This window comes from Schistocerca piceifrons, chromosome 1, assembly GCF_021461385.2.
Source record: "Schistocerca piceifrons isolate TAMUIC-IGC-003096 chromosome 1, iqSchPice1.1, whole genome shotgun sequence".
NCBI classification, from domain to species: domain Eukaryota; kingdom Metazoa; phylum Arthropoda; class Insecta; order Orthoptera; family Acrididae; genus Schistocerca; species Schistocerca piceifrons.
Genome location: NC_060138.1, coordinates 709,280,951 through 709,302,396, shown reverse-complemented (window position 1 = coordinate 709,302,396; position 21,446 = coordinate 709,280,951). Strand labels below are relative to the sequence as shown.

The window sequence follows — 21,446 nt, the reverse complement described above, 5'->3', positions numbered from 1 at the left end:
GCAAGTTATAATGAACACCCCCCCTCCTTTTTTTTTTTTTTTTTACAGTTACGCTTATCTGTGGAAGACTTGATGAGCCAGTCTGATCCTGATAGAACAAAGAAAAAACCAAAGCGTAAGAGATCACCATCGCCTCCACCAAAACAAGTGAAAAGAAAGAGGTAAGGTTTGCAGATGGTGCAGAAGTACTGATATTTGAAATATTTAGGAAACTTAAAATTGTTTTAGTGTTGTGGCTGTTGCCAAAAAGTTGTCATTGTTAATGTAGTACATTATGCATGTAAAATATGCATATTTTGCCCCAGAATAAATAAGTTTTTTTTGTGTGTGTTATTTATCATGTAATTTGTTGTTTCGATCGTTCTGATTGTTTTTCTGATAGTGTGTGCTAGTGGAATATACCAATAGAGTAACAGAGCTAGTAGTTGAGAGATGTAATATCTATCTCTCTCTCTCTCTCTCTCTCTCTCTCTCTCTCTCTCTCTCTCTCTCTCTCTCACACACACACACACACACACACACACACACACACACACACACACCTTACCTTCTTCCCCTCCCCACAATCCTACTTTTATTCTAGTCTATGAGTTTCTGGCATTTTGTTGTCAATGCAAAGATTTTTTCTTGCTGAGGTGTTTTTGTGAGAATTGCAGCTGTTTTGAAAGAAATCTTTTTTGATATTTCATTGATTTGACATTCTGCCTGATAATACATGTAGCGGTTTCATGATGTTTTGTCTTCATCTGCACAATATGAGTGTCTCATGTGATCTTAGCTACAGCTGTAGTGATAAAACAATAAAGCTTCTGTGGGGGTGTAGGATTAGAGCAACTCAAAATGATGCCTTATTAAGTATCAGGTATTTTTCATGACTAGTGTTATGACTTAGTAGTCAAGCATATGGAATGCAGAATAAGATAATGCAGGCAACAGTATTTTCATTGTGGATTTTCATCCACCCCTCATCATAACTTCTGCACAACATTGTTATTTACTACCACTTTTTATTTCATCTTTCAACAGTAGTTTTTGATGGTGGAAGCATGATCTAAAATTATTGGTAAATATTTTGATATTAAGGAATGATCAAGAAGAAATCCACTACTAATGGTGTGATTCTGGGTGCTTGCTATTTATTAAGTCGGGGAGAACAAACAATTATGAGTTTTATTTAAGACAATTTTCCCTGTTGTAGGAAGTGCTTGTTCAGTTCTTCACATAGCTTCTCTTCCACCTGCTTGAGAGACTCAAGTCTGAGCGGTAATCTGTGCAAATATCTGCCTTTTAAATTCCACGGATAACCTTAGATTTTGTAGGAGATTTTGATTATGCAATTGGTGATGGTCTTTGGTAATACTGCAGATTTTATTAAGCAAAAGTTGTTGACTGACTTATGGAGTGCAAAAAGTTCTATAATGATAACAACATCAATGATTTTAAATCCATCGTTGATGTTCTGTGCCATTTCAAGCAGTTACTTACAAATTGGGAAATATAGAGGTGACCATTACACCACAATCAGTGTTTGATAATGCTTATCTCTCCAGCATTTTGTGAACAAGACATATGAGGGATATGGGACCGTAGATTCAGAGATTTTTTGAACTGTAGTTTGCTTTTGAATATCTGTGACTTGAACATTCCTCCACATTTTCAGGATCATACATTTCTGTCCACTGCTGCCCATTATTTCTTTTGGCCTCTGGTTTTATGAAAGGACTGATGTTCATGGTATGTTAACCTTTCTCATCTAGACCAATGCTTTTACCATCTTAAATTTGCTCGAAGCTAAATTGCATTTAAGAAGTAAAAGTAAAGGATAAAAAGCTTGTCTGTGGGGCTTATTATTGGCAAGGAGCTAGTGGACAGTTTGATTTGCCTCAACATTTACACAATTTTTTCCTTATTGTTGATGTATTCATATGATCATCTGTCAGAGTCCTGTTTCTACTGAATTTAAATTATTTACATACTGAATGCACTTTTTACCATTTCTGCATCTCTTTATCCATAGATACTTATCAGGTTTTGATGATAATCAGCATTTGGTGTTGCAGTTCTCACTTGACCATTGACTTCTCTATGACCTCTAGTGGCTAGTGGTGCAGGGTGTTGTGGTGGGCTTAGACTTGATTCTTGGAGACTGACACAGATTTTTCTGGGTTGGTAAGAATTGGAACAGGATCCACTCAGCCTTACGTGGCCAAATAAGAAATTGGTCCAATAAATAAGCAGCAGTGTTGATATGCAAGCCACTGAAGTACCATCAAACCAGATTGCTTCCATTTGACAGTCTTTGTCACAGATGATATTGGGAAGATCATGAAGAATTGCCAGTTGTTGTACTGTAACTGAGTGAGATGTTTGTTTTGCAGTGGTCGTAGTCCAGCTGTTGGCATTAGTAAGAAGCACAAAAGTGAAGAAGAGGCAGATGACCTGACCAAAGAGATGGAGGAACCACCTGCAGAGCCCAGCATTCAAGAAGTTGCTGTTCCAAAACAAGGTATATTTCTCCATTAGGCAGCTTTCAGCTTCATTTGTAATATATTAGACTTTATTTCTTGTTGATATACTTCCTATAATTTTTGAGTTTATGCAAACTGTACCACCCCTCCCCCTTTTTTTGTAAGACTTTTTTGGAATGTAAGCCATAAAATAAAAGCTTGTCGAAAAATGGAGGTTTTTAAGCATTTCTGGCTCATTCATACAATTTAATTGCAAATAAAATATTTGAATGTCACTAAGTAGGTTTCATATTTGTACTGGTATTGCAATAATGTGAAGGTCACATGTGCTTGTTTCATAGGGTATTAAGATAAGAATGTGAACTGAGAGATAAAATTAAGAAGAAATGTTCTTGACTAGTCAGTGAAACAGCAATACTCGGAGAATCCATGAAATGTTTTTGCAGTTGCAAATATGGATAACCATCAGCTATATGATGGAATGATAATACTGAAAATTTGTGCTAGACTGGGACTTGAACCTGGATTTCCCATTTATCACGAGCAGTCACCTTACCATTTGGCTACCCAACCATGACTCACAGCCAGACCCAAACTTCCACTTGTCATCGACGATGTGTCTACAACCTGTACTTGTACATCCATTATGTATATTCCCATATGTGGAGACATTTTACTTGAAGGTCACTTGCCCACTGTTGGCATATTTATCCGTTGACACCAGGCAAGCAACCTTGAAGTAAAATGCCTCTCCATTTGGGAAAATGCATAATGGATTTACGAGTACAAGTTGTTACACATGTTTGATGACATTTGGGTCTGGCCGGAAAGTTTAAATGACTGTGTAACCAAATGGTAAGACGACTGGTTGTGATACGCAGGAAATCCAGGTTCAAGTCCAGATCAGGCACAAATTTTCAGTGTCATCATTCCATTAAACAGCTGATGGTTACCCATATTTGCAACTACGAATACATTTCATGTATTTCATAACAGCTACAGTTGCATGCATGTTCAAAGGAACATTGCATCATTATTCGGAATAACACAGGCACTGCAATATTGTATCTGGAGAATCCATTCTAAATTTTTATCTTTCGGAAACAATAGTTCCTTTCTAGAGGTCAAAGGTAAGACAAAGGAAGGAAAAGTATTCAGAAAGTAGCCTTGAAAAGAGAAGATGAAGTTAGCCAAAAAAATGATGAAATGGTTCTGAGTGAACTTTGTCACTTTTTTCTTCTTGTCTTGTTTTCTTACATTTGTCATATCTGTTGCCTTCCTGTTGGTGTGGAAATTGATGACCTTTTCTGTAATGTTTTTATCAGCACAGTTGCAGTTTTCCTCTTTGTAAAAGTGAATGCTTGTTCTTTGTAGTGTTTTATTAGTTGTACATTAAAATAAAGGCCAGTTGGCTAGAAAATATGACTTTCAGCACTTATAATCTTATGCTTGCACAGTATCATGTGCCTCCTTGTGCAAATAACCAAACCTCCAGATACACTGTTCTTTTCTCTTTATGAAAGTTTAAATGACTGAAAATTCGACAACTGTAATTGTGAAACTTGTCAGTAATTCTGTCTCTTTGCGTAATGCGAATCAAACATTGATTCTTTTTTGTTAGTGGGGTCTCTAATCAGAAATCCATTCAAAGTCATCATACATTCAAAAGGCAAACAAGTTCAGATAAATTTAAGTGTATGGAAAATCGTGGAATCTGTGATATGTGCGTGCGTGGGTGAGTGCATGCATGCTTATGTGTGCTTACACCCTCGTACTAACATTATAGTTATTCTAATTACATTATCTACTTATTACAAAGATAAATTACTTAATGTAACACAACTAACATTTGTAAAAAATTTTCCATCAGTAGGCTCCTCTTCAAAGAAAGATAATGATCTACAGCCTATTAAAGGTGGTACAGTCACAGATTTGGACGAAGAGACAGATAATAAAGGTGAAGATAGTCAAACTGGCAAAAACTCTGAAAGCAATACACAGGTATGTGTAGTGCAGAGAAACGCTACAAATGAATATTGCTACTTAGTTTTATAAGTGTTTTGCTGCATTAAATTATTAATCTTTTGTATTTCCTTGTCCAATAGCAGTTGCCAGCTACAGAGGTTTGTCAGGTGTGTAGTTGTAACTTGTTTTAAAAACTGTCATTTGTGGCTGTCAGTCTTCATCATAAATAGTTGTAGTGTATTGAATATATTTTCTCTCATTTCAGTATGTCCAATCGTTTTAGTAGTTGGGCATGAGCTTTAGAAAGTATTTTGATAATGTTTTGTAATCCGTTGAGAACCAGTTATTAAAGTTATTCTTTTATTCTTGATGTTATGTAATTAATTGGTTGTACAATATCAGTACAGTGAGTCTTTTTCCTGATTTCATCACAGTTTTATCCAATTAGTTTTTCTATAGTAGTTTTATGATTTTTTTGTGCCATGAAAAGACCGAGAAATTCAGTTCAATGCATAATTTTCTATTTTATTTTATTGTGAGTCTCTATAAAATACAGGGAGAGCCAAAAAGGACTTCACAACTTTGGAATGATACAAAGAAATTTATTGAGATAACTTACAGCATTGGTAGATGTGTCTTTTGTAGCAAATGACCTCAAGTTCAATTCATGAAGTACATCAGTACCCCATTCAGCCACCAGGAACACCAGCTTATTGCATATTTAAAATGGCTGCTTTCACTGGTGTAGAGCATGCTTGCTGTGTGTTATGATTTCATGAAACTAGCTCTGCAACAATGCAGCAAATGTTTGGCGTAAATTTTGCATTGAATACTCTAAAGAGCCTCCAGGCAGGCCTACAATTTACTCCTGGCACAAGAACTTTGTGGAGATGGGTTGTTCTCTGTGTTAAATGATAAGTCACAAGGTCACCCATGTGTTGATGATTATGTCGAACAAATTAGGGAGGGGTTTGGCCGCAGTCCACAAAAATCAATGCAACATGTGTTTCGCAAGACTGGCATTCCTCGAAAGATGGTTTGGTGATTACTGCATAGATATTTACACTTGAAAGCATACAGAGTCACATCATGGAAGTTGGGAGGTTTTCTTGATAATTGCTTCCCAGGTTGGTGGACTGGCCGTAAAGGGCAGTCGCATGCTCACTTTGCTGGCCAGACTTAACACCACTGGATTTCTTTCTCTGGGGTTTCGTTAAAGACTGTGTGTATGTTCCTCTCCTACCAAACAATTTAGCCAACCTCAAAAATTGAATCTACGCTGCCATTGTACAAGTTGTGCCCAATTTGCTGCAGCGAGTGTGGGAAGAAATTAATTACTGGTGGGATGTTTGCTACATCACAAATGGCAAGTCACACTGAACCAAAATGACACTTGTCCTTTTATGTGAAACTTGAGGTTGTTTGCTACAAAATGAAACTTCTGCTGATTCTGTAAGCTATCTGAATAAATTTACATTATAATTTAAAAGTTGTGAAGTCCTTTTTGACATGCCCTTTTTAATTTCATTTAGCTTGCATTTTCTTGCTTACAGCTGTAGGAGATGGGTAGTGGAATGTGTGTAAGTCAGTAGTTTTAAAAAGAATGTTGCAGCTTTGAAAGATACATTACAGAATTAAAAAGAAAAAACATTCAGAAAGTCTTGTAGTTCATAAACTGTTCTTTACATTTTATGTTGAAGGTTTTTAGTATAGATCTCTTTCTTTTTATTTACTTTTTGTATGAAAATTATTTTTAAAATACAATTTAATATTAAGTTATCTGTCTTTTCCAGGATTTTGCATCAAAAGATGATGGCCAAGAAGACAATGTCACTGAGCAGACACACCATATAATCATTCCCAGTTACTCAGCATGGTTTGATTATAATTCTATTCACACAGTTGAAAAGCGTGCATTACCTGAATTTTTCAATGGAAAGAATAAATCTAAGACTCCAGAAATCTACCTAGCATACAGAAACTTCATGATTGATACATACCGATTAAATCCAACAGAGTATATTACCAGCACTGCTTGTAGGAGAAATCTAGCAGGCGATGTGTGTGCAATAATGCGAGTGCATGCTTTCCTAGAACAGTGGGGGCTTATTAATTACCAGGTAAAAAAGTTATTATTTTTTTGTTGTTGTGCAAAATGTTAGTTGCCAGTGCTTGCAACCTATTGGAATGGATACAATAATTTTAAATTGCAGGTTGATTCAGACAGCCGCCCGACTCCCATGGGACCACCGCCAACTTCACACTTTCATGTTCTGTCAGATACTCCATCTGGACTTCAGCCAATAAATCCTCCAAAGACTCCTCAACCGTCTGCTGCCAAAACACTTCTGGATCTTGATAAAAAAGACGGAGTTAAGAAAGTGGAAGTTGATCCTGGTTCTAACTTTGGGCTTAAGCTTGACCAGTAAGCACAAATTACTTGCATACATTCCTTTTGTGAAAGCAGGTTCAGTATTAAAATTGCTCAACAATGGTAATTTTGGAACAGCTGCTGGTGTATAAAAAATAGAACAAAGAAGTCAGCAGCTGCGGCTTCAGTTGCTAGTTAACGTATATGTTAGACTTGCAAACATTATGTGGGCAGATAAAACCTTTGTCAAAGATGTGTAAGCCAGGTAGTTTATAAAGATACTGAATGGAACATAATCCATTGGTTGCATTATGCCATGAAGAATTATACCTTCTACAGACAAAATGCCAAATGCTAATTTATGGTAGCCTTATGCATATCAAGAGTTTCCTTCTTGTGCTGGGAATTTATCTTGGTACAGATGTCCTCAAACTTCAGAAAGATGAAAACGTGCCTAGCAAAGAATTCAGTCAGCTTAACCTTTCACACAGACCGCAGCATTTTTATCTAATTTGGCTTCACTGAGTCAGTTTTCTTCCAGTGCCAGAGAGCAGACTTTCTTTCGACATCACTGTCCAGCTTCTTCTAGTGCTCAAAGTTCTGTAACTGTAGATATAGTCACAATTCTTAGCTGTTGAAGTTAGTATGTGGCATACTCAAAGCAACAAACTTCCATGTGCTTAGTGTTTTCGGAACCTCTGTTGTATACTGTATTAATGGAGATGGAAAAATTTTGCCAAGTGAAAGATATTTCACTGTCTGCTGTGCTCACATTGTCAGTGTTCACAGGCAGGCTGTTGGTTTTGACTTTGTGAGGTTCATTGTGATGTAGCAGATTCATAATGTCTTTGTGACCACCATGGGAGTTTTTGTAACCATTAAGTAACTTTAATCTAGTTGTTGATGCACTGTGACTGTTTTCCTTGAATGGCCACTAACTTCTATCCCACAGTAATCAAAAGCCGTAACAGTCTTTGTAGGTCATTTATGAGCAGGTTTTGCTCTACACCATCTGTGTTTTGTGCTGCCCTGTGTAAACAAGTAGTCCCAAAGAAAGATTTCAGTAACAACACATGCATTATGTGCTTGCAGGTATATGTGGACATTTACAATATAACAACTGGTCATATGGCGTGCTTCCATTAGTTTTGGAACATGCATTATATTATTAATGTAACGGTTAAGGAATCCCCCCCCCTCCCACTCCCCATCCCACTCCCCCTCCCTCTCTCCCTATCTCCTTCTCCCCCCCTCCCTCCCTCTCCCCCTCCCCCCCTCCCCCTCCCCCTCCCCCTCCCTCCCCCTCAGGGACTTCTGACTTCATCCCAGGGTAGTTTTTGTGAAGACCATTCCACTACTGATAATCTGGTTTACCTAGAGTCCGCCATCCAAAAAACTTTAACCTGCAGAATTAGAACACCACATGGCGACCCCGCATCCCCGCTACCTTACACAAGTGCGGTCTCCAGGATCTGCTCCTGCGGTCTCCAGGATCTGCTCCTGCTTTTTACCCAGAACTTATGGTCACACCGTACTTTCCAGGTTTGATTTGGTGATTTCCACAGTACTCCCATATCCAAGAGAATGGAGTCTCACAGGGTCCTGTACTGACTGTCCCTCTCTTTCCAGTAGCCATCAATGGTCTAGCAGTAGCTGTGGGATCCTCAGTATCACCTTCATTGTATGATGGCGATTTTTGCCTCTCCTGTTGCTCGTCTTGTGCAGGCGTCACTGAATGTCGACTGCAAGGTCAGGTCCTTTTGTCTGCATTGCATTCTGCTTTCGGGGGTTCTGGCTGCTTCCTAGATGGGGCATCTCACCTGCCTTTCTTCCTATGACCCCCTTTCATCTTTTTCGTCCCTTAACTAGCCTTCGTTGATGTTTGGTAGACCTTCGGTTTTTCTTGCCTGGATTTTGCACAGTAGGCCGTTTCTGCTGTACAGTCTTGTAGACCTGCCTGTTTGAGGAAAAAGGGACTGATGACCTAGTAGTTTGATCCTTGTAATCAACCAACCAACCAACATGTAAGAGAACTTTTGGAACTTTGACCCATGAGTGACCTGTTTACCTTTATATTGTGTGTTATGAAGTTGTACTTGTTTTTCCTTATTATGAATAGTACTTGCGGCAAACGGATTGGGAGGTAAAATTCTGTGCCTTATAGGTTTATGTATATTTTAAATTATGAAATCCTAATTATAATTAGTGCTATATTTAGTGATACATTTCAAATATTCAAAATATGTAATTTAATGGAAGTGGATGGCACACAAACTGGAGTAAAATGTTTGGTACGTTTAGGTATGCAAGGAAGCCAGCTGTCCTCAGAAATAAAACTGCAGCTAGCATGACTAGAGAATGGAATGAGCAAGAAACATTGTTGCTTTTAGAAGGGCTTGAACTTTATAAGGATGATTGGAATAAAGTATGTGAACACGTTGGGAGCAGAACACAGGATGAATGCATTTTGCATTTCTTAAGACTTCCAATAGAAGATCCATACCTTGAGGATCATGAAGCAGGTGAGCTCTCTCTCCTTGTAAGATAATGATTTACTTAAGCACCATTAGTTTAAACTAGTGCTCAGGAAATGGATGATTGTGATTCCTGGTACCCAAAGAAGTAAAATAAGCGTTAAGTTTATACACTGGGAGTCTTTCATCACAGTGTTGATTTTGAAGAATCCCGTCCCTCCCACCCTCTGTAAATCAAAGTGATGTGTTAATTAGAAAGTCCTGCATGCGGCATAAAATGGAATGAGACTCTTTTTTTAGTGGTTGATAACCAGATATTTTGTTGATTTCTTGAGCTTTTGGGAAAAAAATTTATGAGCGTAAGTGATTAATTTTTTTAGATGCATCAGTTGACTTTTCAGATTTGATTTAATATACTATTTTTTTTCCTCCGCTCTATGATAGTAACTTCAGTTCTGAAAATCACAGGCCAGCAGAGAAAAGCTACATACCTGAGATATTCAATCTATGATCTTCTTGGAAGGGAATCTGTTGTGGCTGTGTTCAAACATACCAGTAAAATTAATATTGATGTTGCTTGCAGTTGACTCACTGTGATGACATGATAGCTTTGCCGCCTTAAAAGTTGGCCATAATTTTTCATTTTTGGAAATAATTGGAAATCATGATCATGGGTAATGATTTCGGAAAAAATAGCATACATTATTATAATATGAGGGCTATCAGGAAAGTATGTTCCGATTGGTCACAAAATGGAAACCACTGTGAAAATCTGATGAAGCTTTGCATATATGTGTTGGGCAGTGTCTCTAGTATGCTGGGGATCATGTCTCGTCAGTCTTTCCAGTTCTGAGTGCTCAGTGAACTAGAAAATAATGTATCCCGCCAAGTACGAGGGCCTGGTGAGAGATTTCGCCTGATGTCATGCAGCCCACGTAACATAACTTTCATATGATTCCTTCTTCATGACGATTCTGGCCACACTCTGCAGGGGCAATGATGATGCTCCTGCAGTGTTTCCGATGGGAAGTGTTTGATCACCCTCAATACAGCCCATAATTGGCTTCCACTGAATTTCTTCACTGCTCACACGAACTGCTGGCTATAAAGACATTGTTTTGGCTGTAGATCAATGTAGAGAATTGGGGGAAAGCACAGGCGGCTGCCTTCTATGTCAAGGGTATTGGAAAATTGGTATAATGCTACGACAAATGTCTAAGTTGGAGCAGTGACTATGTAGAGAAGCGGCTGGAAGGTGTAGCTAACTGTTGAAAATAAAACATTTTTGATTTTCACAGTGGTTTCCACTTTGCGACAGATCAGAACTTACTTTCCAAATAGCCCTCATATACATTATTGTGAAATATGAACCAAACATGTGTACTGTGTAATATGAGGTTATGATAGTGTTTGTATAGAATCTTCAAAACTATGTGTAATTGACTTTGGTGGCTGTTGTATGTTGATTCTTTCCCAGGCAAACTGGGAGACCAGACTTCTAGGCAATATGCATGCCTGCAAGAAGGCTTTCTGCACAGTAATGATGGAAGTGAGGTAGATCTCATGATGATTGATTCACGTAATGCATCATGTGCAAGTACATAGATTTTACAAGAAATCATAAAAAAATGGGGAAAACTTTCCAGTGGGTAATGTCCATTATCCGTGTCAATGAATCCAACATTATCTAGTAATTTTCCCATAAATTTTATCATCTGCATTGATCATGAATTTGTTGCATGGGTAAATAATAATTGTCCTGAAACATAGTAAACTTCTGAGATTTGGCTGATAGTGTAAGAATATCCTCACCAAATATCTGTTACATTTCAAAAGTTCCATTTTGGTTTTTGCAAATCAATGTAGATTTCAAATAAGTATGTAACTCATTGTGAAGTGGCAGCATATTCTCCTCATAAACTGGCATACTCATCACTACACCTCATATTGTGTAAAAGGATATCAAGACCAAATTGAGTTGTAACAGTGGGCAACCTGTCAGTCATCTGTGCTGGGCAGTACTCAGTCCATTCCAGGATGTTCATCTGTGTCACTGTACTTGTGTTGATGCCCCTGTAACTGTTTAAAGTACTGGATCTTAATTGAGGCCATTGAATAAGGAAATGGACAGTTGCTCTTCATCCAGGAATACATCTCAAAATGCCTTCTAAAATTACTTAATGATTTAGCTGAATTCATTACATCAAAACAAGCAGCCACACAGCCCAACTGTTACTGAATAGTAACTGAAAATTGAAGTGCACTTACAGTGTTTGGTGACTTTTACACTACATGCTGCTGGCAAGTTGTTTCTGTTGTGATTATATACAGTAGCCAGGGTGAATAACTGATGACTTGTTTTGGTAGAAGATACAAATTGTTTATGTCTTTTTTCAACATTGATGACATGAGAGTGATGATTATTGATCTGGTTGTTAAGGATTATGAAGGTGGTTACTGGTTTTTGTATGTATTTCTTGTATTGTGTTTCTCAGAATATGGCAATATTTCTTGGGCTATTTTTTCATATTCCATTGGTATAGTTTGGTTTTGAGTATACGAAATGAATGAATTTGACTGGAGGAGTACTAGCTTCAGTGATGGACTCGCCTATAACATAGCCCAATGATGGTTTCGAAATCATTGTGGGGTATTATCGAAATGCACCGGTTTCCAATGCTGTAGTTATGCAAGCACATGTGAGTACAATTTAAATGCTACAGAATATTCTGTTTTACGTGAATGCATTCTGCACAATATATTCGATTACGACACCATTTAATTTCATATGTTCCACATCACGATGATATTTATCGCACACTATTTTCTTCGTGGTTCCACGCTGTCTTGTCTCATCATCCAACTCATCATTCATCGTGTTAACCTGACTGACCATGCAAACAGTTACAAAAGCCACTGTCATTGTAAGTGCACTTTTTACCTAACTCATGACTCACTAGTGACTAACAACTACCTGGCAGGTCTCATTTCACAATTTAAGACATACATATTCTGCTGGTCCCCAGTATCTGTTATGTGCTAGGTGTGAGATTTGTTACGGAAAAATATGCTTAAATACTTTATGAGCTCAAAGTAGACATCAAAGGAAATGTCAAGACCTACAGAATTACATGCATAAAAGATCCATAGAATCAAAGAAATAGTAAACTATGTCCTACACCAAGAAATACAATAAATCAGTAGTTAGAAGAACACGCAATTTATGTGAGACATATTTATGTGTATTTCTGAAGAAAAATGGACCACACATTATAAATAGATACAGTACAAGATGATGTGGAAGCAGTTACGGGTAAGGGTAATGTAGGAAAAATAGATCTGTTTGACACGGCAGAGTTAGAAGTAATTTTGCCAAAGTCAAAGAAAAGGATTGTTCATGCTGTAGAGAAAGTACATTTAAGTGAGCCTGCCCATCAAGCTCAGAAACTGTCGCCTGTTTGCCATATGTCTGAAAAGATATCGATATCTGATGAATGGAATGTAAAGGAGTTAACACATTCTTAAAAAACACAGTGTAGAAAAATAAACATTTATTGACATTTTTTTTCATTTTAATGCAGCTTATAAAGTATTTGGTGAAATAATAAGAGAAAAGCTCCAAAATATCTTGGATGCCATTTACATTTGAGGAAGAAATGAGATTTTGAAAACGTTGATGTCACAGTTGTGACATTTACAGTAAAACATAGTTAATACAAAAAAGAGATACTTTAATTTGAAGATTTATCTTACAAGACACCCTTTGAACTTTTTGGATGTCCGCTGTCAATCCTACCTGGTAAGATTTATATGCCGTTCAGCTGTACACCAGAAGAGATTGGACAAGTGTAGTGTATGCTCCCTCTTTAGTAGATTTGTACCATCTTCTAAGTGTTCTACCAATGAAATAAAGATTTTGGTTTACTACAACATTTTCTGTGTGATTTTTACCAATTTAAGGTGGTCATAATTGTAAGTCTTAGGTATTTAGTTGAATTGACAACCTTTAAATTTGTGTGGTTTAATATGTAACCAAAATTTAATGGAGTTTTTTGAGTATTTGTGTGGGGATCTATCACTTTTTATTCTTTAGAGTCAGTTGCCACTTGTAGCACCATGCTGATATCCCAAATCAGTTAAGAAACAGATTAACCGAGCGCTTACTTTGGCAGCCGACCCTCATCAAGGAACAGCCACCTGGTGTTGACAGCGTCACACCCGTACTTGTGGCATCAACCACTAGATGGCATTCCCTTCGGTGACATTTGTGAGACATTTCCCTACTGCCAGTGGTCCCTAGTTGCTTTCCACCGGCTGGTGGCTGTGAAGTACAGCTGTTTCTGACATAGCTTCGCTATAGGATCGAGTCTTTTTGCCGAGTGTGTGCAAGTACATTAACTGAGGAAGGAGCAGACGGACAAGACCTGAAATAAAAATGTTCAAATTTCCCATCAAAGATGAAGAAAGGTTATGGTAGTGGATTTTGAATTCAGATGAATGAATGTACTAGTTACTATAGTGACCACCACGAAAATAGGGCTTAAAGGTCATCTCGCCATCTTACAGCATTGCCAGTTTTTTATTTTTTTATTTTTATAATGATAATTTCAGATGTTCATAAAAATTTAAAAAAATATTGGGGAACTCTATTTTTAGTCTAGAATATATGGAGTACTTCCCAAAAGAAAATTCTCACTAGCTGCTAGGAAAAAAAAATGGAAACTAAATGTTACATGAAATATTGGAGGAAAATAATTTTTTACTTCCACCTGCGATAGTAACAGAATCACTAATGTAATTGGACTGGAAAAATACAGGAACATCCTCAAAGTTTACAGATGCATATGCTGCATCTCTTTATTTCGGAAACATAAAAGTATTCTGAGATAAAAAATAAAATAATATAAGAGGTGTGAAACTGTGCTGACTGCATCGCGAAAAATGTAGTCGCTGATGAATTTTCATTTTGTGGGACTGCAAAAGAACTTTCCATGAGAAAGTTATTAAGAGAAGTACAAAATTATTTTTGGTAACATTTCAGACATTATTATTGTATCATATCACATGCAGAGGCAAATTACTTCCGTGGTATTCCATGCGCAGCAGCGCGCGAGTCGTCGTAGGCTGTCGCCAAGAGTTTTGTGCTGACTGCTCGCTTTAACATGACCGAGAATATTCCCTGCTTCCTGAAAATATTTTTTTGGCCACTAATACATATCCTTCGTCATTGCATCCGTCAGTCAAAACGCCAGTATAAGCTACGCAAAAGTAATTGTACTTATTTTGAAGCCAATATTTTCACTGAAGTAGAGCAAAATATTTGTTCGAAAGGTTTTGTGAAACCCAACTTTTATGTACATTTTCTGTAAGCGTATTATTATCAGCTTGCAATACATGCTTGGTACACAAAAACCTCGTTCTTACTACTGCAATGTCCCTGTCTTGTGTTACAAATTTTGTCCATTATTACAGTTTCTGAATTAAAAACCAAGTGGACGGAGAAGACAGTGTGTTGAAGTGACTGCCCAGAATAATCAGTTTTATCACAGACATTACCCTGTATTTCTCTAGCTATCTGATAGTATTCTCTGTCATACTAAAGTAATAGAATTCTACGTTCTAGCTTTTTGTAAAAGTCCTGAAATATCATAGATTTCTATGCTCTTCTTGGAGAATCAGAATAGGTGCTTGGGCTGTTCTGATGCTACTGCACTGTTTATATATACAGTCAATACAGAAGCACCACAACGTTTTGTCATTTTATGAACTGCATTACCATTACTATGAAACAGCCAGTAAATCCTTCTATGAAAAAAAGGAGTTAAATTTTGAATGAACAAGTAAACCAAATGCAGTAAGATTATATCCGAATGTAAATAAATTTGATACAGGTTTTTAGGAAAAACTGTTGTTAATTAATGCAAAATTGACAATCTTATTTTAATTGACAGTTACTGTTTAGTAAACTAATCGCCACCAATTGTGATAAATTTATCAGACGTCTACTGTAAGGGAAAAACATTCACACTATGTCCTCTATAACTAGAATGAATAGACAAACATTTAAATCAAGTCAGCTTTTTATATAGACAGTGCTTACCTAAACTGAAGGATCTTCTGGCTCCATGTCTTCAGATTCACTGTCTCTTGTTTCAGCCAGGTGCATCATCACAGATTCCACTATGGTGCCTCTTAAGCCCTGGTTCAAGAAATCAGTTCCTTGCAATGCTTCTGTGTGTTTTACTTACCTCTCCCAGTCCTGCTGAATAACATTATCAAGAGCTTCGTGTGTTAGTTTCTCGACATCAGCAAGTTTGAAAGCAGTATTTCTTTTCGCTACTTCTCGCTTTACTTGGGTCCATATCAACAATGGGATTATACTGGCAGTGATACAGTGGTAGACATACCACTTGGTGTCCCTTTTCGTTTACCAGTTGATCTAATTCATAAGTCTTTTTGGCACCTACGATTTCTTCCTTAGACAGGTGATCAGCCTTTGTTTCATTGATTGATAATGAAACATTCTTTCTCTTTAACCCCTCCATAATATCTGCTTTGCTCCAATTTGAATGTGAGAGCTTTTCGATCTGAATGGAGTGGTAACTGGCGTTGTCCATCACGATAATTGACCCTTCTTCCAGCACAGACAACAGTCGAATAAACCAGTTCTTAAAAACTTCTCCATTCATTTCTGAATGATAATCAGATTGGCAAGAACTTTTCCCACCACGAAAAACAAGTTTGCCCTCTGTCATGAAGCCTGTGGTTAATGAACCAGCGTGAACGATGATTAATCAGCCCCTCAACTGGTAGGCACTTTCAAACCACCGTTTCCTTTGGAGTCTTGCCATATATACTTATTGGTGTGGTTCTGTGAAACCCAACTTTCATCCAAGTACACTACGGGCCTGGTGTCTTCAGCATGCAAGAAGTGCATTGTATGCAAAAACTTCGCTCTTGCTTTTGCAATGTCTCTGCATCCCATTCAGAATTTCTGTCCGTCATTACACTTCTTGAATCGGAAACCAAGGGAGTGGAGAAGACAAAGAACGGAGGTCTCGGAGACCGAGTAATTAATTTTTTCATGGAGGTCAGCCTGTCTTTTTTTAGCCATTGGATACTCTCGTCTGTTGTAATATCTAAGTACAGTTCTACGCACGAGCTCTTTGTTAAAATCGTCAAAGTCAGTTGATTTTCGTTCGTGTTCGTATCCCTTTCTTGGAAAATCGAAACATTCATTCATGTCTGGAGATTCTGCTAATGAGACAGATTTGTTAATACAGCCTACAGTTGACTTGGGACACCACACACTTTAGCAGTAAGTTTATGAATTTGTGCAAAATTTAAGTTATTCTCTGCTTCTTCATTGTCGGCCAGATCAGTAAAAAACTTGAGTACATTCGATATGATAATTTTCAATTTCTTATGAATGTCTTTCCGCCCTTTACGCACACCGACCAGAGAAGTACCACAAGTAGACTGTTTCTCCTGCATTGTTGTTCACCACTGAACACACGTCAAAGCACATTTCCAAAGACAGTAAGACACTGAGATCAGACGTGAGCACTCGATATAGCGTGGTAACACTGAGCTTTCAGCTGCTCTGACCTACCGCACTGCTAATGGTACCTACGTGGCAACAAAGCTGAGAGGCGGACGAATCACAGCCCGCAGCCCCTGCTGGCAGCAGGCAACGGCCGTGACCTATAGGACTCAACTTTTCTGCCAGCCATTCTAGTGAGAACTAATAAAAGAGCCCCAAGCACTCGATACTGTCCAAATTTTAAAACTTACATGTTGGTACAATGCAGCAACAGCGCTCTTCCACAGAAGCCGCATGATACTTTTAAATGAAATTATTGTTGCCGTTTTATGTTTATTTATTTATTTCACTATTACAATTTTGAGTGTAGAGCCATTTTCAAGTGCAAGGTAATTGAAACCTATAAAACATGTATAAAAGGGCAAGGCATAATGTGATAATATTTCATTAACAACACAATTTATAGAGCAATACTTAGTTGTGACCTTGCACTTGAAAGTAAGTCCACATGTGAAATCGCAATGTAAAATAAATGAATAGTAAAAACTTACAGTCTAATGGGGGCAATGATTTCATTTAAAAAGCATATAATGACTGTAGTCCTCAGCTAAGTAAAGATCATCATATGATTTCATTTCCACATTCTAAAGCCTGGTCATACAAAAGCAGGTGGTAGTAAACTTGAGTGAACTAGTATAACACCTCATTTACAATGCAGCAAATAGAAGTGAACACAGGTGAAAGAGCATTCAGATTATTCGCTGGCAATGCCTGTGAACAAGCATTTACTCAGGAGTGAACAACAAGCATGTACATAGGAGAGAACATGAGAGGATGAGCATGGTGTACCAACTCTACTAAACGCTGCATACTTTTAGAGTTCCATACCTCAGTTAGTAAAATGGAATCCTTGTAGGGTGAGCTGCTTCATCGACGTAATCAAAAGATATGACTATTTAGGTCACATATTTTGATATTCACAAATTTGCTCATCAAATTGAATTTTCTCATTTTAACAGTACTGAAGGAAAAAAAAATATCCACAGCATAGATGGCATAAAATATTTCCTTATTTAAAGTCTCTACAGATTTTTAAGGTATGTAAGTGCACAGTTCTTAACTTCCAGTTTTTGTAATGCCAAACTTAAACTTTTATCTCAAATATTACATCTTAACTCATGTTATGTGAGACATTCCATTTAGATGCCCTTTGTTACAGACTTGAAAATGACAGCAAAGTCTGTCAGAATTGGTTGTCTTAAATAAAGAAACATTTTATGCGATTGAGGCTGTCGAAGGTTTTTGTCACTCATCAAAACCTATAGGGTACTTCCCATTGGTGTAGAATCATGAAATTTGGCAAGAAGCAAGGTTTCACAGTAAAAGTAAAGAAAAAATCTGAAAATTATTATTTGTAATTACATCACACAAAAAATATTTCTTTTGTCATTTGTTAGCTGACTTCAAACTTGAAACTAAAGCAATCAGTACTTCTGCATTCAGGCTGACTGGGTTGCAATGGTTCAAGTCAAACATCAGGCAAGGAATGATTTTATTGTTCATATGAAGTGTTTCGGAATTTATCCATCATGGGACATCAAGAGGCAATTATTGCTTGTAGCTAAGGTGTTGTAAGTTCTGTGTGAAAGAAACATTCACAGGCTAATGTGCAATCATCATTCATGGATGTCTGATGATGGATAAATTCTAAAATGTGTCATATGACCAGTAAATTAATTCCTTGCCTGATATTTGACTTTTACTATTGCGACCTAGTCAGCCTGATGGAGAACTGCTTATTATACTAATGGTTGCCTGCCTCCTCCATGACTTTGTCACATTTATATTATTGAAATTAAAATACTGTTGAAAGTCTTGGAATCCTTGTGACCAATATCTTGCCAGTATCAATTTCAGTAACAGGCAAAAATGGTCACAATTCTTGAGTCCTGGAATGGATGAACTGTCTATATACATAATAAAGTTTGTATGGAACTCTCAGTGCATGAGCCTTACTCACACCTGACCTTTTTTAAATCCTCACATATGTTTCACATGATAACAGCATTACTTACAGCGTCAATGTAAGTTAGTGTTGCCACAGGTTCTGGAAATCAGGGAATTTCAAACACATCAAGGAAATCAGGGAATTTCAAACCCGTCAGGGGAAAAAAAAAACTGGAAAAATCTTGTTCTTGTCTCAGTAGATGAAATGGTTTGTTTACTGAGGTGTCATGCGTCATTGTTGGCTAGGTGCAGCTGAGTACGTGCACTGCTTCCCTACTCCCTCAGTACTACTGCTTCTCTCCTTCCTACCACTCCTCTCAGCTTGCGGTCAGTGCTACCACCACTTTTTACCACTAGCCTAGCAGCTGCCGACAAGAGGCAGATAGGCATGAGGAGTGATTTGATTGGATCTGATTCTCAGAGACTGTAGAAGCAGCAGCCGGAGATGGCGGTCATGTGTGCATGAGTTTTGTCTGAATGATTGTATGGATGTGTGTGTGCTCTCATTTTCTGAAAAAAAAACTGTGGCTGAAAATTAAGTTGTGAGTGTGTTAATTGTCTTTTCTACATGCCCCTCTGCAGCTCAACAATCATCTTTATGGCGAGTTGCTACCTGTACTCATTACTATTGATTCTTAGAGTATTTGAACAAGTTATTTGTTGCATGGATTGATGATTGTGGTCCCATTTCATCAACATGTTGTCTTTGGCTCATGAATAGCTGGTCACATGAGTGGATTTCCACAACAGACCAAAACTACAGGCCGTTTCTGCGGGTATCTGTAATGAATCATGCCTGCTGATCTGAAGACATTCGATTTCCACTAATGTGCAGATCCTGCTCGTCGGATCTAGTCTCCCCAATCTCCTTGCTGGCCAGGTCTGTTAGTGTGTGGCATAAAGCAGCAGGTTTTTATCATTTATTCATGGACCCAGGATAGTGGTGCTCATCTGCATGCCAGAGACCATGGGTGATGAACTTCAGGAATTGCGATTGCCTCATCACAAGAATGTTGTACAGTGTGGCATTTTATAGACACTTTATTCGTTCAAGCACATTTTTGAACTTCAAAAGTAGTTTATATGTTATAAAGGATGGACAATAAGAAGAAGAAAATTGTGTCAATCGCTGACAGTTTGTCACTATGTACTCGTAGATTTCTCAAAATAAAAATCACAAAGTACCTTTAAAATAACAGATATAACACAGTGGGTAATAACCGACAGTAATGAACATAGTAGAACCAACATTTATTGCAGTCACTTACAGTGTAGGTTTACACAATTCTGCCCCACATTATACCCTTCTTTCAAGAGGCCTACTTTTTTCTGAGGTTATTTCTGAAATCACTTAAGGTATTTTAAATCTGTCTTGTAACTCCAAGGGATTGTCACCAAAGGTGTTTTTTTTTTTTTTAAATGAAATAAAATAACATCAGTAGTCTAAATGAAAAACACATACCATTTGGCTTGCTTTCTCCATCTAAAAATAGTTCATTACAAAAGATGCTGATATTAGTAAATAATATTCTTGCTCAAATCAGGAAACATCATCTGCTTGCAAGTTTTCGTTAGATATTTCCTTGTCTGCACTATTGTTTGTTGTACCGTAGATGCAAAGACAGACTTTCAACTTACGTTTTAACTTATCCTTGAGATGTCAAAATTTGACAGGGAAAAATAGTAAAAATTGTCTGGAAATTGGGGAAATATCAGGGACTTTCACTCGGGGAAACTTGTGCCAACTCTGTAAATATTAGATACTGAATAAGATCATTGTGCCTGTTGTTTTTGAAAAAGGAAACAGATAGAAGTAAGAAAATAAGTATGTAGGTGTCTGAATTTTTATGTAATCGTGAAATGCATCAAGGTGCACTTGAAACCTGCAGCTCCAGCCTTCTTTAGCATTACTCTAGAACTTTGCATATAAGTCAGTTGATGCCTTTCTCTGGTTCATCAGTATGCTTGAGGAGGAAATTTAAGAGCAAAGCATTAATTACAAATGGTCACCATAAAGGTGTTGGCACACAAAAGAACAGAAGACACTAGCACCTAAGTGGAGAGGACGTGAGTTTCCTTTGATGATATTTCGCAAAAAAGACTGACAAGTAGGTGAACATGAGCAAACACAGCAAATGTGTACCGAACACGACCAAATGTTTTTTCACACTCGCCCACCATTGTTAACACCACCCTCTGTGGAAACCAGGCCCAAGTGAGCAGTTCGTTAGTGCTCTCTGCCATTCTATCATATTACTTGGTGTCTGTTTCTCTATGCATAACACAGTAGTGAATGGAAGAGAACACAGAATGAGAATGTCGTCCACAAACACTTGCAAGCATTGAGATTACGCATTCGCTAGTAAGTTGTTTCTTGTTGTGGAAAAGCTAAGCAAAGGGAAAACAAGATTATAAACAGGATTTGTTTCACTTATGAAGGAAATAATGTCACGTAAAATAAGAGATTATAAATCTTTTTAACATTTTGAAAAACGTCAGAGGCACTGTGGATAACGAGTGAACAATGGGCCAAACATGACTGGAATGTCTCCTCTCACTCCTGCCAAATGTTTGCACATGAGAGAACGCAGTTTGCCTTGATGTTTGTTCACGTAGTA

The 21,446-nt window shown here is 37.6% G+C and overlaps 1 protein-coding gene across 2 annotated transcripts in view; it reads left to right on the top strand.

The window, feature by feature from the left end:
- Positions 1-21,446, top strand: part of LOC124710820 (SWI/SNF complex subunit SMARCC2) — an 86,620-nt gene that overhangs the window by 40,335 nt on the left and 24,839 nt on the right. The window contains exons 7-12 of one of the 2 annotated variants that reach the window (XM_047240957.1): positions 49-161; positions 2,379-2,506; positions 4,342-4,469; positions 6,227-6,553; positions 6,647-6,858; positions 9,106-9,326. In XM_047240957.1, the coding sequence (XP_047096913.1) occupies positions 49-161; positions 2,379-2,506; positions 4,342-4,469; positions 6,227-6,553; positions 6,647-6,858; positions 9,106-9,326 (1,129 nt within the window). Of the gene's footprint in view, positions 1-48; positions 162-2,378; positions 2,507-4,338; positions 4,470-6,226; positions 6,554-6,646; positions 6,859-9,105; positions 9,327-21,446 lie in introns of both variants that reach the window. The other variant, XM_047240956.1, reaches the window with a different exon arrangement.